Source organism: Mustela erminea, chromosome 12, assembly GCF_009829155.1.
Source record: "Mustela erminea isolate mMusErm1 chromosome 12, mMusErm1.Pri, whole genome shotgun sequence".
Classification (NCBI taxonomy): Eukaryota; Metazoa; Chordata; class Mammalia; order Carnivora; family Mustelidae; genus Mustela; species Mustela erminea.
In genome coordinates, this window is record NC_045625.1 from 34,788,034 (window position 1) to 34,806,402 (window position 18,369).

General features: G+C 38.7%; 1 protein-coding gene across 1 annotated transcript in view; it reads right to left on the bottom strand.

The window, feature by feature from the left end:
• Positions 1–4,058: 4,058 nt before the first annotated feature.
• MELK (maternal embryonic leucine zipper kinase) overlaps positions 4,059–18,369 on the bottom strand; it is an 89,991-nt gene continuing 75,680 nt past the window's right edge. Inside the window, 4 exon segments of the mRNA XM_032308332.1 lie at positions 4,059–4,585; positions 6,537–6,640; positions 13,903–14,071; positions 15,067–15,163. Coding sequence (XP_032164223.1) covers positions 4,408–4,585; positions 6,537–6,640; positions 13,903–14,071; positions 15,067–15,163 — 548 coding nt within the window. The 3' untranslated portion in view covers positions 4,059–4,407.

Sequence of the window (18,369 nt, forward strand, 5' to 3'; positions counted from 1 at the left end):
CACAGCCAGCAAACACAACCTTTTATCACTCCTGCAACTCATTCACCATTCTATCATCCTCAATTTGCAAAATACTCAAAATGACCTAAAATGCTGCTGCCAAAGCTTCTGCAGTCACTCTACCCCCAATATCCAAATAATTGATTCATTATCTTCCACACTGCTAATGGACCATGGATACTACGGCAGATAGGAGCTTATGACCACTGGTTTCAGTTCAGAACTAAAATCCCTCCTATGACCTTTCCTATGAATGGCTGTCCAACATGTCTGCACACATCCAGTGACAGGGAAAACACTATATTCCCAGGCACAGTCTTCTGTCAGGTACCTTGGAATTTTTCTGAAAGCTCTTTATTGTGAGCTTAACTTCAATACTGTTCAGCTTTGTAAGTTTATGCTGAGTCCCTGCCGCAGCCCAGGTACTACTAAATGCTTGGAACACAAAGGCGAATAAGATATGACCTCTACCTCCAACTTCTCACTGGACTTACTTTGCCTGCTACTATCACCAAAACAAGTCTCCTGTTTTCCCCTCATGACAGACGTTCAGGTATTTGAGGTTGCCTTCCTCTGGACATAAAATTCACACACACCCTCCAAGGAAGTCCAGGTATGGCTGTGCAATGGAAAGGGAAGCCAACTTAAAACTAAGCAGGTTTAGTTCAGTGTCAACAATCTAAACCATATTTGCCTTTTAGGATTTAACCCACCCTCATTTACTCCCAGCTATACTCCTTTAATTTTCCAAATGGCTCTAAAGATGTAGAGCTAAGTGATAGACTTTAGATGCTATGGCAACCATTAACATTTATTTCCTTAAAGAAAAGCAAGACTTAGCCCAAATAGCAATGAAGTTACCTATTTTTACTTGATCCAGGCCGAGGGGTAGTAGAGCCAATGACAGCATTTCTAGGCTGAATTAATCCCCAAAAAAGATATTTAAAATTTTTAATTTTTAAAGTAAATATACTAAAACTCCAGTGTAAAGACTGTGGTTGTCGGACTAGATGTTTACATTAGAAAATAGTATCATATTTATAGAAAAGCTAAGCAGTATTTGACATTTATGTGTGATGCATCCCAAAGTAAAATGGACTTCTTATTGTGGCTCGTGGTCAAAAGTTTTTGCTCCAGACTGTGCCATCTGCCACAGGAATACAAGGGTGATTCTTCTCTTATGTTTTATAAAAATAGCTGAATTGGATTTTAGAAAATATAAAACTTTTGTTTTTCAAAAGACACTAACAAGGAAGTAAAAAGACTACCTACAGAATTACAGAAAATATTTGCATCACATATTTGGTAAAAGGCTTACAGCAAGAACTATAGAATTCTTGCAACTTAACAATAAAAAGATAAACAAACAGATTCAATATGGGCAAAGGGTGTGAACAGATATTTCTCCAAAAAGATATATGACTAATAAGCACATGAAAAGATGCTCAACATCATTAGTCATTAGGGAAAAGCGAATCATAACCATAATGAGATACTACTGCACAGAGCTAAAATAAAAAAGATGGACAATAACAAATGTTACAGCAAATGCAGAAATATTAGAACCCTCATATATCACTGGTGGGACCATAAAACTGGAAGTAGTTTGTCAGTTCCTCAAAATGTTAAATGACTCCGCAATTCTACCCCAAGGTATATATAAACAACTGAAAACATGTCCACGCAAAAATTTGTACACAACTGCTCATAGCAACGTTATTTATAATAACCAAGAAGTGTAAACAACCTGAATGTCTATCAACTGATAAATGGGTAGATAAAATGTGATATAGCCATTCAATGGACTATTATTCAGCTGTAACATGGAATGAAGTGCTGACACAAGCTACAACAAAATGAATCTTGAAAACATTATTTAAGTGAAAGAAACCAGACCCAACAGGCCACATACTGTATGAGCCCATGTACATGAAATGTCCAGAATACTCAGATGCAGACACAGGAAGTAGATTAGTAGGAGCCAGGGGCTGTGGGGTGGGGGAATGGGGAGTGACCACTGACGGATGTAGGGTTGCCCTCTGAGGTGATGAAAATGTTCTAAAATTAGATTGCAGTAAGAGCTGCTCAAACGTGAATATAATAAAACCCACTGAATTATACATTTTAAAGAGGTGAAATTTTATGGTATGTTTATTATATTTCACTAAGCTGTTCTAATAAATTTTAAAACCCTCTGACAGCTTCCCTTTGCCAAAACAGTTTAGTGGAACATTCGAGTTCCTCCCAGTTCTTCTGTCCCTTATTTCCAGCTAAATGTTTTACCCTCAAGTCTGGCTATTTCCTCTTTGCACCACCTTCTGCAGTAAGGGCCTATTTAGCCAGAACAGCTCCATCCTGACCCTGCCCCCAACCCCTTCAGGGAACTTACTTAAAAACAAGTCCCGGGGGCGCCTGGGTGGCTCAGTGGGTTAAGCCTCTGCCTTCAGCTCAGGTCATGATCTCAGGGTCCTGGAATGGAGCCCGGAATCGGGCTCTCTGCTCAGCAGGAAGCCTGCCCCCCCCACCTGCCTCTCTACCTACTTGTGATCTGTCTGTCAAATAAATAAAATCTTTAAAAAAACAAAACAAAACAAGACCGGGAAACCAGTCCCAGGTAACAAAGCCCAAATACAAGGGTGGGTCAGGCCAGGTGGAGCTATCCAATTGGTGGGGGCGCATACGGTCTCCCTAGCTACCAAGGAGTATGGGCCCCGCCCTTTGGGTGCCAATTCTGACCAAGGTGATAGGCTAGTTCAAATATCTACTATAGAGGGTGCCTGGGTGGCTCAGTGGGTTAAGCCGCTGCCTTCGGCTCAGGTCATGATCTCGCGGTCCTGGAATCCGAGTCCCACGTCGGGCTCTCTGCTCAGCAGGAGCCTGCTTCCTCCTCTCTCTCTCTCTCTGCCTGCCTCTTTGCCTACTTGTGATCTCTCTCTGTCAAATAAATAAATAAAATCTTAAAAAAAAAATCTACTATAGGGTAAATTGTAATTCAATTGGTCACTGATGTGTGACCTAGCAGGACTGTGCAGCTTTCTCTGTGTTACAATCTCATTGGTCACCTGTGCGTGGCCAGGCCCAACCACATGGCCTTTACCCTTAAAAGTTAGTCTGTAAGGCAGAGAAAGGTCACCTCTTTGCAAGAGACAGCCCTGGCCGGTCGGTTTGGTTCTTGATGCTTGGCGCGAAATAAAGCTTTGCTTGACCTTCGCTTTGAATCAGTCTCGCCCCGTGGACCATGGACCCAACACTGCCTCTACCCTAAATAAGGTATGCCATTTTATAGTTCCGTGCCTTTGCATATACTCTTCTTGCTGCCAGGAATGTTATATTCCCTCTTCTCTTTCTGAACAACACCTATATATCCTTTAAGAATACTGTTTCCTCCAAGAAATCATCCCTTAACCCTCTGAAGTTGGTCATCCCCTCTATACTATAAACACTAATTTTTGCATCTGCCCCTAATAGATTCTGAGCTCCTTGAGTTAACTAGAAAATACCATCTTCAGCCCAAGCCTAATGTTTGTAAGTACTTAGTAAATGTTTACTGAATAAATGAGTGACAAAATACTCCTCTCACTACTGACTAGAGGTAGTGCTATTTTTCTCCAACTAGTTTAATTGGTAAAATCCATACAAATAAAACTTGAGTGCTAGCCTTTAGAGACCAATAAAATGAAATAAAAATACAAATTTTGGGCCAACATTGAGACTTAAGGAAAATTACCATAAAGTAACATTTCATGGGGGTTCATAGTTCAGATACTTATCATTGTTGACCAAACACACTTACTGAAGTCAATAGTCTTTTATTCAACATATTAAATGTGCTGTTTAACTCTGGTAACCACAGCTGTGACTTAGTTAACGATCTCAATAAATCCTACTTAAATCAGAGACAGGAAAAAATTATGCAAATGAATTCTTATCTGTTTTTCTGCCCAAGGCATATTTGATAACAGATAAAACATCTCCAAATAGTCTCTACTTAATAGTCAGGAAGCCATTTGAGGTTTTGTTTGGATCAAAATCAAATACAAAGAAGAGGAGAAGCATGCTATATTCACAAATGATTTTATTTCAAAAAGAAATTACACATTTAAAAGGAGACATAGTTAAGAGCTTACATTCACATATGGAAGTGAATCTAGGAAAGTCAACAGTTATTAATATACAAGGCCACATGATTAAAAAAGACAGTAATAGATAATGACAGATGCGCACGCCTTAGATTCATTGGCAAAATATCTTTTGTTTAAGAACAAAAAGATACTGGTCCTTAACACAGCTCTTGAGAAACAAGTCTGTAGTTCCAAAGAACTTTAAAGATAAAACCAGTCATACCAGTCTCCACATAGGCTGTATCACACCCATATTCATCCAGCAGAGGGGGGAACCAGCCAGCAATTATACCTTGCAGCTAGACAGTATGTCTTCCACTAATCTCTTGTAAACCCAGGCATCACCCTTAAGCCGCTGCCTCCTGATACCCACCACATCGGGTTTTTGAAGCTGGCACACTTCTAGTTCAAACTGCATTGTCACTTTACCAAAATCTGACTGTGTTTGACACTTCAGTGTATAGCTACGAAAAACAAGATAAGAAACCAGTTAGTAGGAACACCATGAATATTCTGTAGAATATAAGAGATTTCTAAGCCTCCAGGAGGCCGGTGGGGAAAATGAACCATTATTTCACATTAAGCAATCTATTACTGCTTACACTTTCCAAATGATTTAGCTATACCTTAGTCATGGAGCATGACTGGTGTTTTCCCAGAAGTTGAACTAGGATCTTAGGAAAGAATAAAGATGAAAGGCTTTATCAGAATTTTCCCTTGTCCAAAGAAAAGCCCTTCTTTTGGAGCCGCCCATGCCATTCATGCTCAAGAGATCTTCTGGTTTTCTTTACGTATCTCTTTCAACAGTGTAAGCTGTGAGCATTAGGCCATTTCCACAATGTTCACAACAAAGGAAAGTGCAGGGAAGATTAAGAGTTTTTTGTGTGTGTGCACCTCATCAGAAAATTCTTTCATATAAATAAAGCTGAAGCTACCAACCTGTCAGAAGGGCAAATGTTTTTGAGGTTTTTCTAATAGTAATAAGAGGTTAGGATGGTTACACTTTATGGCAGAGTTATAACAGAAAGCCCATGGAGACGGTATATTCCCATGGTTGAAACACATGGTGAATGTAACTAGAACTGCAACATAACAGCTCTGATGATGGAAGGGTCCAGTCCAAATGAAGCCTTAAACATGTCTTAAGAAATAGGTATGTTCCAGCAAAGTTAGATAAATTGAATTCATGTGAATTTTTAAATTTGTTTGCATATTTTAGTTTGTCTTACTAATCTCCAATAAATAATTAGCAATAGAATCCATTTTAAATTTCAGTTCCCTAAACATTTAGGGGCAGATGATTAGGCAGGGTTCCACCTAGTTGGTGATCGAAAAGAGAGATCATATGCTGAAGGAAAGATTATTGAAAGCTTTCTGATATAGATTTGGCTAGAGGTTCCAGAACCATCGATACAGCCCAAGCACGAAGCAAGAGTGAGTTATGTTTGTTCTGATCATACCTAAAGAAGAAAGCAAGGGTTCAGGTAAGGAATGCTTGCCAACATTTACAGATAATGAAAAATAAAATTATTTTGCAAAAGATTGTTTCTTAAAATCTCTCTACATTGAATATTCTAGTTAAATATTTTGTTACATCTATTAGTGGCTCTTTTTATCTGCCTCAATAATGAAATTTTAGAGACATAACTGGAAATGCTTAGAAATATGAACACCGGGGCGCCTGGGTGGCTCAGTGGTTAAAGCCTCTGCCTTCGGCTCAGGTCATGATCCCAGGGTCCTGGGATCGAGCCTCACATCAGGCTCTCTGCTCGGCAGGGAGCCTGCCTCCTCCTCTCTCTCTCTCTCTCTGCCTACTTGTGATCTGTCTGTCAAATAAATAAAAATCTTTAAAAAAAAAAAAAAAGAAGAAATATGAACACCTTAGGTAATGAGAAGAGGTCTGGCCATTCAGACCATGAGATCACAGCCATGGAGGCTTTGCTGGCAGCTCACTCAACAGTAAAAGAGAGTTCAGGTGAAATAATTTAATAAAGTACTAAAAACCCAGTCCTGTCCAACAGCAAGCCATAAAGGAAAGGGTTCCATATAAATCCCTAATTGGTTTGAGGTGTCTCTAAATTTAGATTGCAGTTAATAAATATTATTAAAAAGCAGAACACCAGAGGAAAATAGAGGACTGAAAAGAAAACTGGAAGAAGTTCGGATTTTTCCTACTTTGAAAAGTCTATTCCTATTCTGAAGGGTCCTATTTTGAAAGTGGTGACAATATGGCACTAGCTCATATAACACCAAGACTAAATTATGAACAATGACACTAGCATAAAAGCTTTTTTGATGAAAACGAGGTGGGAGAAATATTTTTTAAAAAAGAGAAGAGAAGAATCAATACACGTCTTCTCAAAGTTCAATAGACAGCAAGCAATAAATGCAACAACCTCTAAGAGTGCTTCTTACCCCTTTTGTACAAAGTCAACGTGCTTCTTTGGAAGAATAGACATTATTTCATTCAAGAGTTGATCTGGATTCACTAATCGGGTTGTAGTCACATTATAGTGAAGCTTAAAAAAGAAAAACAAGGGGTAAGAAGTAAATCTTTACATCAACACAAAGACCATCCTGCCTAACTGAGAGATCCCAAACTCATTTTAGTACCAGTTCAAAGGGAAACATTCCAGAGAAATACAGAAACAATTTACAACCAACTCTTGGTAATAAGCTAAAGTAAGATGGCACTGAAGAGCTTGGAGAAATCATGTTCACTTGTAACTACATCCATATCATCCTTTTTAACCTTTCATCCTCCTCTCCTTCCAATCATTTTAAAGAAATGCATAAATAATAATTAACATGTCTATTTGAACTTCACTTGTTTCTCTCTTCCCATGCTATGCTAGAGATAGTAACAGTCCTAAAATGTAAACTGTCAGAAATGAAACAAATGCCCTAGGAAACGTTGTTTGAATATACAGTTGACCCTTGAACAACACAGGGGTTAGGGACACTGACCCCCTACAAAGTAAAAAATCGACATATAACTTTAGACTCCCCCAAAACTTAAAAGCATTTTGTTGACCGAAAGCCTTATGTAGTAGTCAATTAACACATATTCTGTATATGTATTTTTTTTTGTTATTTTGTTTTTGTTTTCTAGAGAGAGATAGAGCATGTGAGCAGGGGCTTGGGGGGAGAAGGGCAAAGGGAGAGAGAGAGAGAATCCCTGGCAGGTGCAGCATGAAGCCTGACACGGGCTTGATCTTACAACCCTGAGATCATGACCTGAGCCAAAATCAAGAGTTGGACACTTAACCAATTGAGCCACACAGGCACCCCTATATATATATATTATACACTATACCCTTATGATAAAGCAATCTAGAGAAATGAAAATGTTATTAAGAAAATACTAAGGAAAGAAAATATTTTTACAGTACTGTACTGAATTTATCAATACTGTAAGTTTACATTGTTTACAAGATGAATCATCTGTTAGAAACCTACATCAATAGTCTTACATGACACAAAACACCATAGATATTACATGTATTACTGATACTAGATATCAAAAATGAAAAGATAATATGAAAAAGAAAGTTGTATTTATTTACAGGTGTAGTGATTCACGCACTGAGAACAAGGAAGCAACAATTGGATTGCTTCGTGATAGCCTAGTGTAATCAACATGATCGCTTCACAGTAATGAACAAATGATTCGCTTCATACACTAATGAACAAATGATTATAAAATTTTTATGGGATACAGTAATACAGTCATACTCATAATACAGTATTAGAAACATTTTTTAAAAAACCACTTGCTGGTAATGATAGGCTGAGACGCAGTTTCTCCAATCACGAGAAGCATACTGTACAGTAACATAATTCTTTGAAAGCAAAGTTATAGAACAGTAAGAAAACTAACACATTACTGATTTTATAGTAAATACCACTCACTTTATGTCTAACTAAATCCACTTCTGTGAGTCCTGCACACAATGTTCTATACAATGAATACTTAGGCAAATGATGATGACACAAAAATGTCTCATATGATTCTTGTACTGCTATGAGATACTCACACAAAGACACACATACGCATAGATAAGTTTACTAACTGTATGGCATGATGATGGTTTACCGTTCATTAAGTGAAAATGGATCAGCATAAAAGCCTTCATCCCCATCTTCATGTTGAGCAGGCTGAGAAGGAGGAGGAAGAGGAAGGGTTGGTCTTGCTGTCTCAGGGGTGGCAGAGGTGGAAGACATAGAAGGGGAGGCAGGAGGGGCAGGCACACTTGGTGAAACTTTATGGAAGTACATCGTAATTTCTGTCTGACTTCATGCTTTTTCTTTTTTTTTTTAAGATTTTATTTATTTACTTGAGAGAGAGACAGTGAGAGAGAGCATGAACGAGGAGAAGGTCAGAGAGAGAAGCAGACTCCCCATGGAGCTGGGAGCCCGATGCGGGACTCGATCCCGGGACTCCAGGACCCTGACCTGAGCCGAAGGCAGTCGTCCAACCAACTGAGCCACCCAGGCGTCCCTGACTTCATGCTTTTTCATTTCATTGAAAATGTTTCTGTACGGTACCAATCCTCCTTCTGCTGTTTGCTTTAGTTTCGGTGCTCATATCATAAAAGGATCCATGTCATAAAAGGAATCAAAAGCAGTCCTGAATAATGGAAACCTTTCAGCCAGACTGTCTAATGTCAATGTGCTTTCTGGTACTGCTTCTTCTATGTCTTCTTCCTCATTATCTGTCACTGTTTCAGAAGCACTTACCTCCATCAATTCATTTTCTGCTCATTCTTCGGGTGTGGTGTCTATTGGTTCTTGAATTTCTCCAAGACCCGTATCTTGAAACCTCCCACACACACCTTTTTTTTTTTTCTTTCTTTCTTTTTTTTTTTTGCCATATCTACGAACTCCTTCATGATTTTCTTGCTTGGCTCTGTCATAAATCCTGTGAAGTCATGCACAACATGTGGACAGTTTTCTCCAACAGAAATTCGTCGTTTCCGGCTTGATGGCTTTCATGACTTTTTCTGTTACAACAATGGCATCTTCAATGATGTAATCCTTCTAGACTTTGAATGACATTCTCTTCCATAACACTGACAATCCTTTCCAGAGAGTATTGGGTGTAATGAGCCTTAAAGGTCCTTATGACCCCCTTTTCTTGAGGCTGAATTAGAGACATTGTGTTTGGGGACAAGCAGACCACTTTGACACTTCAGTGTTGAACTCAGGGGGTTCTGGGTGACCCAGCAGCTTTGCCCAATATCAAAAGAACTTTAATAGGTAATCCTTTATGGGCAAGGTACTTCTTGACTTCAGGGACAAAGCACTGATAGAATCAATCCAGAAAAAGTGTTCTCATCTAGACCTTCTTGTACAAACAAAAGACTGGCAGCTGGTGGGCATGTTTTCCCTTCAAGACTTGGGAGCTAGCAGCTATATAAACAAGGACAGTGCTAGTCATAACCCCGACTGTACTGCATGAAACAACAGAGTTAGACCATCCCTCCCTGCCTTAAATGTTGGTGCTCCTTCTCCTTTTTTACTAATAAATGTCTTTTGTGGCACTGTCCCCACCCCCAGAATAGAGTATTTTTGTCTGCATTAAAAACTTGTTCAAAAATAAAAACAAAAACAAAAAAACAACCTGTTCAGGAAGAAATCCTTTTTCCTCAACGATTTTCTTAATGGCATCTGGGAACCAGTATCTCCTGCTTCTTGGTCAGAAGTTGTTTTTCTTGTGACCTTGAACTTTTTTAAACCAAACCTCTTTCTAAAATTATCAAACCATCCTTTGCTAGCATTAAATTATCCAACTTTAGATACTTCACCTTCCTTTTGCTTTAAGTTCTCATAACATGACTTCATCTTTTCTCAAATCATATTAAAGTTTATAGGTACGCCTTTTTATCTGCCTTTCAATCCTGCACCCACATAAAAGCTTCATTTTCAACATGAGATTTTAAAAAACAGCATTTTGCAAAAAGTGCAAGGTTTTTGTGCCTGTTGGCATAACTGCAGCAAGGCTTCACAAATCCTCCCCTACCATTTTTTTTTAAACAATGGTCCTTTTACTGGATTTATTTATCTTGAAATGGTGGGTGGCCATAGCTACAGACCCCAATCTATGGTATATATCAAGCAATTCAACTTTTTCTTGTAATGTCATGACTTTTCTGTGCTTCTTGGGGGTACTTCCAGCATCACTAGTAGCACTTCCTATGGGTCCCCTAGCATTATTCAAGGTCTAAGGCATTGCCCTAAAATGATTAAAGAATATGCAGGAACAGCCAGCGATCATTTTTTACTGTAATACACAATTTACTGAAGAGACGAACTGCTCACATGGAAATGATTAGCATCACACAGTGTTTTTCATGGGATTTTATTTAACTTTATCTTTTCTTTTTATTATTATTATTATTATTATTATTTATCTGAGAGAGAGCACAAGCAGGGTGAGAGGCAGAGGACAATCAGACTCCACCTGAGCAGGGAGCCCAATGCGGGGCTCAATCCCAGGACCCCGAGATCATGACCGAAGCTGAAATCAAGAGATGGACATTTAACACACTGAGCCACCCAGGCACCCCACATCACACAGCATATTTAAGAAGATACTTGCTACATAAGCTCACCACAAGAGCAACAGAAGGTAGCTATGAAATCATTATAGTAGTACGACATGTATTACAGTTGATTTTATGCAGTTATGATTTAATAACTGCACCTTTAAGTTTGTTCACATTTCTCTCAACTGTGAATGGTGCCATACACAGTATGTTTGTGTGCATAAGTTTTGATAAATTTTAACTTTTTATAATATATGTTTATATCTTATGTTTTTAAATAAAATAGACTAATATCTACATATATCTTGTGCATTCATGACATAACTGTTTCTTAATTTTTTTGATATTTCTAGGCTTTGTGGTTTCTGAGTTTTTCCAAATTGCTGCAAATCCCCCCCCAAATCTGCCCAATATATTTGTTGAAAAAAATATACATATAAGTGACTCACACAGTTCAAACCCATGTTGTTCAAAGGGTCAACTATAGTTTTATTTTAGTATTTACATATTTGTTCTAATCTGATTTGGAAAAACATAATTAGCAAAAACTAATAATATACAGTTTCTTTAAAAATAAATTCAAGGGATGCCTGAGTGGCTTAGTCGGTTGAGCATCAACTCTTGATTTTGGCTCAGGTCATGCTCTTATGCGCTCAGTGGGGAATTTGCTTGAAAATCTTCACTTTTCTCTCTCCCTGTGCTTCCCAAATTCGCACACATGTTCTCTCCTTACAATAAATAAATCTTTAAAAAACAATAAAAAAATAAACTCAAGTTTTTAAAAAGTTAGCCATCTTAATTGTGGTATTAATTTCACAGGTGTTTATATTATATAATGCCAAAGTATATTAATCATGCATTTATTTTTTATAAATTTTTTTTAAAGATTTTATTTATTTATTTGACAGACAGATCACAAGTAGGCAGAGAAACAGGCAGAGAGAGCAGAAAGCAGGCTCCCGGCTGAACAGAGAGCCTGATGCGGGGCTCCATCCCAGGACACTGAGATCATGACCTGAGCTGAAGGCAGAGGCCTTAACCCACTGAGCCAATCAGGTGCCCCGAATCATGCATTTTTAGTAAGTACAGTTTACTTATGTCAATTATACCTCTGTAAATTTGGGTTTTCTTTTAAAGAGTCAATATAAAGAAAATGCCAGATAAATAACAGGGCAGATGATATGCCACTATGAAGGTGAGTTAAATGACCGGAGTTTAGGAACCCAGCTTCAGGTTATGAAAGCTAATGCAGGACCTTTTGTCTGCTGGGTTCCCATCCGGGGCTATTTCGCCAAACTAAATTGGCTTTGTCAAGAAAATAAGCAGAACACTTTCAAATCACAATTTTAGTGATACCTTTTGTAAAATAAAGAATTAACCCTAATTTGTTTAAGTTTCAGATTTTTACAGATGGCTTCCTACAAGAGGGCTTAACTACATGATTTGCTATCTTAACAATGTAAGGTGTTCTTTGTAGCAACCTTTTAAATTTTCTGTAAATTTATAATCTTTTAATATAAGAAGTAGGGAGGGAAAAAAAATGAAACTAATTTCCTAAAGCAAGCTCTGCAGTTCTGCAAAACTTAAAGCATTATAAAGGGTTAAAGATCCAAAGTAAGGTCAAGTTTCCAATGTTAGGTGTGTGCTAATTAGGACTGTGTTTCTGCTCCATTGGGGTTAAAATGTTCAACATGAATAGAAACAATGCTACTCAACACTGGAACACCTGATAAAATAGAACATTTCATGTGCATCTCACAGAGACAGTTTTGTTTACACATCCCAGCTCTGTGAAGTTGCTGGGGTAGAGATGATCTCCAATTTTTACAAATAAGAAAACTGAAGCAGTCAAGGATAAAATGGCTTATCCAAGCTACACAGTACAAAGCTAAGGCTAGAACTCAGGTCTTCTCATTCCCAAACTATATCTTGGAAGTATTAGAGAATACCTGGAAAGTCAACTAACACAGCAGTTCTTCTTGGAAAATGCATTCAGGTTCCAAACAATTTACACAGGTGAACACTTTCAGCATATTATCCATCAGTATCTGAAAAACACTTGGCCTCTCAATAATGTATATGATTGGGCATGTTTCCTTAATTTCATCTGTTTTTCAGGGAAATGACACTATGGTTTTCTTAATCCCAATGTCAGGATTTAAAATATTTCAGAACTGTCTCCATCTAGAGAAATCTTAGAACAAAAGGACAAACTATACTTAAGGAACAGAGATGTGCAAAACTTCTCGGTGCATTATACAAGTTCAACAAGGCAACAAATATTAATGGAGAAGTCCTATCTTCTTCCACTTTAAAACAGGACATAAACAAATATTCTCCCCTGAAGCACACTTCTGCCCAACAGCTCATCATTTTCCTTCCCCAAACCTGTCCAGATTTGCCCCAAAGAGTCTCAGTGCAAAAACTAAACACAGACCCACTCCCCAAACCACAGGGAACATTGCCATCTTCTCTCCCCTCCTTCACGCCCCACACGTCTTGGAACACGTTTTTACCACAGCACAGAACACCATCCCTGGCTGGCTTCACTGCCACTCTATGAGATCCTTAGTGACATGGGCTGTATCTTTTCATACCTTTACCTCTTACTTCCCCCAAACAAATATGTTATTCATTAGATGTCTGAAGGAAGGCTGAGAGAATCCAAGAGAGTAAAGAAGTATTTTATATCCAAAATAACTTATTTTTCCTTTCTTTTACCAGTTGAACATATTATCCACACCACTGACACATTAAGCCTTTTAAGGAATAACAGGACTATCAAATAAGGTCTAAACCCCTTGGGCCTGTGCGGACCTCTCAGCCTACCTTCCCAGTCTGCTGCTATTTTCTTCACATACAACACACTCAAAGTTCAAATTCACTTCCAATGCATTCAAATACTTTGTGAGGGCCTACAAAGGTATCCATGTGTCAGGGAATTTCCCACATGCCAGAGATATGACAATTAAGCTCTAGTCCCCATCTCGAGGCAGCTCTCAATTCCTCATATATGCCCTGTGTTTCCCCACCTCCATGTTGCCTCTGTGATTAACTGCTGAGTATTTTAACTACAGTGATTTGCTCCTTGAAAGGAGCAAGTATATATAATTAACCTCTGCATTCTCAAAGCCCATTGCATCAAAATGCATGAAATAAAAAAATGAAAAAATAAAAAATCCAGTTAGCAGTCAGCTTCAGAAAACCATATTAAAGAATTCCAGTACACTTACCTTTAGCCTTCTTGGCCCATCTTTGGCAGAGCCCTTCCTTTTGCTCCTGGTAAGCACAGTGATAACCCTATCCAATCCCCTTTCAAGGCTCCCAAACACTTTGGTTCCTTTTCTCTTTGGAGTATCCTCTACATGTGCTTGGTTGAGATCCAGTTCCACTGAGCGACATCTTAAGAATAAAAAACCATGAGTAAAGCTGGGCGTCCTGGCAGCTGGGGCCCTCACAGCCCACTCGAGCATGCTCACTCTCCAGGAAGCACAAAAGCCATCCCCCACTGGAAATGCAGTCACACTCCTCCCCTCGGCCAACTGCCACTTGACAAAACTATTTCTCCCCTAGCTTTTTTTAAAAAGTCAATATACAGAAAAGTTGAGTGAATAGTACAGCGAACACACATATATACTCTTAGATTCAAAAGTTGTTAGTATTTTGCCACATTTGCTTTCTCTACATATATACATAAATAAATATATTAAATGTATGTGCATCTTTGCTGACCAATCTGAAAGTAACCTGCCTGAAGATATCCTGAGACTTCACCCTGAAACACTTCAGCACACATAGCCAATGAATAAGGACCTCTTCTACATAAACAAAATACCAACAGGACATCAAAAAATTAATAATAATGCTATAGTACTATCTAATATCTAGTTCATGGTCTAATTTCCCCAATTGTCCTCAAAATGGATGTGGCTTAAAAAAATAGCTATAAAAGACAAGGAAGGGTCATGAATGCTGCAGAGCTGTCCCCACAAGAGGAATGAGTTTTCTCTGAATCATCCATTGGTATCTTTACTATCTGAGAAACTGCTGTCAGTGGATGTCTATATACGGCAGAAGCGTATGAAGAGATGGGCCTCAGAAAAGTACCACCTGGCTGGGGCCAGGGCCAGGGCCACTGTCTTCCCAGCCTGCCATATGGTGAAGTGCTAGTCTTACTCCTGAGGAGTTTCAGAATTCCACCCTTGTCTTCCATGAGGAAGGCAGCAGCAACAGCTCCAGGAATGGCCACAGACCACTGTCATTCAGCTAGACATTTCCATAGTCTCCAGCATAATTTATACAATGGTTTGACACCTTAATCAGGTTTATCATACATGAAAAAAAGAATCTAGTTACATATACTGAAGATTAAAGAATCTAAAGAACAGAACACTTACCGCCTCTCAGGGCTAATGACACCTGTCATTAACTTCTCTATTCCTGCTGAATCTGCTGGTGTTTTAATTGGGGTTTCTTTCGGGCACTGGTGTCTGACTATTAGAAAAACAAGAAACACAAACCATGTGCAGGTGACATATTATGGTTTCAAAACTTCTTTCAATAACACATACATCGCTGATTCAGTGATTCAGAAATACTATAAACACTCGGCCAGAGCTATTAAGTTTCTAATTATTTAAAGAAATGTTTCCATGTGATTTATAACAAAAACAATATCATTTTGCTTTGCACGTGTGGCTCCTCTTTTCCTTCTTTGCAAAACTGAGGCCATGCTTAAAATTATACTATAAATATTATATGATAAATTTAAATAGATCATATACACAAAGATTTTATGGCTACTGATTTTCCCATCTATAAATAAGTCAATCTGTATTTATACAAGGATCCAATTTATGTTTTTAAGTGAAACAGTAGAGAGGTGTTAATTCAATTCCTAGTCCTACTCAACTCCTGTTAGGCAAAGAAAACAGTCTTATGAAGTCTTGACAAAGTTATTAAACAGCTGTGAGCTTTGGTTATTTTTATATTCCTATTAGAGAATTTTGTGTTTGATTCTAAGAGGGTGTTTGTAACCAGCTTGTGACAAATTCGCACTAATAAATTCGGCTACCAGTGATTAGTTAAGTTTTTGTTCATGATCTAAAACTTACATACACTTTAGAAGTAATAACACTTTATAATAAGTATAAGATATCGAGTTTTTAAAAAGACATTAGAGCTTTTGTTTATGACTATTCAGCACTGTTTTTCACTGGTTCCACAAGAATAAGAAAATAAGATCACTCATGGGTATCTCTGAAAAGAGTTTTCATCTTTGTACACAAAGAGTATCTACTACTATACACAGTTACTCTTTGACAAATTGTCACTAAGTGGATTGTACAAAATTCAGTAAAGTGATTACTGCTAATATCAGAAATGACTCAGAGTCAAAGTCAAATGCAAAGCACTATGTAAGCTATCAATCGGGGTTTTAGCCACTAGCTTCTGTAGGTGGCTCTTATGTTTAAAGAAAAATAACCAGGGCTACGTGGGTGGCTCAGTGGGTTAAGCGTTTACCTTGGGCACGGGTCATGATCCCAGAGTCCTGGGATCAAGCCCCACACCCTGCTCCCTGCTCAGTGGGGAGTCTGCTTCTCCCTCTGTCCTTCCCCCTGTTCATGCTCTCACTCTCTTGAATAATTAAAATCTTTAAAAAATAAAATAAAGAAAAATGGCCAATAATTCATTTTGACTGAGAGAATTTTTCACACAGGGATAAGAGAGACAAACTGATGACACTTTAACACTAAAAATTCCAAACTATGCATATGTCAAAACCTTCAGAATTACATAAATAGTTAAAAAACACAGGGGCACCTAGGTGGCTCAGTTGGTTGGGCAGCCGACTTGATTTTGGCTTAGGTCATGATTTAGGGGTCCTGGAATTGAGCCCCATGATGGACTCCGTGCTCAGCAGAAAATCTATTGAGGATTCTCTCCCTTCCTCTGCCCCTTCCCCCAACACATTCACACACATGCATGCGCACTCTCTCTTAATAAAATAAACAAGTAAATCTTAAAAACAATAAAAACTAAAGTTAAAACACACACACTGGAGGCGCCTGGGTGGCTCAGTGGGTTAAAGCCTCTACCTTCTGCTCAGGTCATGATCCTAGGGTCCTGGGATTGAGCCCCACATCGGGCTCTCTGCTCAGCAGGGAGCCTGCTTCCTCCTCTCTCTCTCTGCCTGCCTCTCTGCCTACTTGTGGTCTCTGTCTGTCAAATAAATAAATAAAATCTTAAAACACACACACACACACACACACACACACAGAGTTACAGAAGGGACTGTAAACATCAAAGTCTTTAAAAAAAAAAAAAAAAAAAAAGCCCTCAGTGAGCTAAAGTCCATTTTATCTCCTTACCCAACTCCCTGACTCACAAAGAATGTTGTAGCTATATTATTAACAAATACCAAGAGAAACAACCCCCATTAAGAAAAAATGCAACAGGGGCGCCTGGGTGGCTCAGTGGGTTAAAGCCTCTGCCTTCGGCTCAGGTCATGGTCCCAGAGTCCTGGGATTGAGCCCGGCATCGGGCTCTCTGCTTGGCAGGGAGCCTGCTTCTTCCTCTCTCTCTGCCTGCCTCTCTGCCTACTTGTGATCTCTCTCTCTCTCTCTCTCTATCAAATAAATAAATAAATAAATCTTTTAAAAACAAGAAAAAATGCAACAGATGCTCCTACTAAGGTCCCACTATATCCAGATGTTATCTCACTAAGCCCTCATAACAACCCCAAGCAGCCACAAAAGGTTATCATAACAAACCAGCCTCACAATTCTGGGGAAAGTATTGTTTGAGTTGATGAATGAGAAAATGCCATTAACATAATAATAGAACTTACAGTAAATATTCTGACAGAATATTATACTATCTTTATAAGAAATAGAGCTCTGGAGCTGACTCTCAGCCCCACTAGTAAACTGAAAGCACAATGGCGGGATGTGATTTAGCAGCAGTTCTCATGGCAGTGTTTCAGAATTTGGGTTCATGAGGCTCTTAACATAAAACAAGAGTAAATCAGGGGCTCCCAGGTGGCTCAGTAAGTTAAGCCTCTGACTCTTGATTTCACCCCAAGTCATGTTCTCAGGGTCATGAGATCAAACCCCACCCTCTGCTTGAAATTTTCTTTCTCCTTCTCCCTCTGCCTCTCCCCACTCACACATGTACTCACTTTCTCTCTCTCTCTCTTTAAAAAAAAAAAAAAAAAAAAGAGTATGTCACAATTGCTGAAAAAAAGGCCAAAAATGTTTAGGGGTCATTTTATTTTAGTATATGTGCTGCCGAAGCGAGCACTAGGGGTCATTTTAAAAAGTGACATAGACATGGTAAGTAAAACCTCTCAGGCTTTAATTTATTTATTCCTTCATTCATCAGATATGGTTCTACCATATACCAGGAACTGGGCACCTACTATGTACCAGACAATAAACATGGCCCCCACTACATACTATACCATGCTGCAATGGACATGGCAGACAGAATTCTACTCTTATGACACTTACGGTCTTACCCATATGAGACCCAGTACTAGGAAACTGCGCTCAGTTCTAAGCATTGTGTCTTAAGAGGTACATTAACAAAATAGAATGTGCTCAAATGAAGCCAGTAAGAAAACACTGAGGTGTCATAAAGGAAACAGCTTACATAATTGGTGATGACTGAGCTGACGAGGAAACCAAGGGCAATGAGAA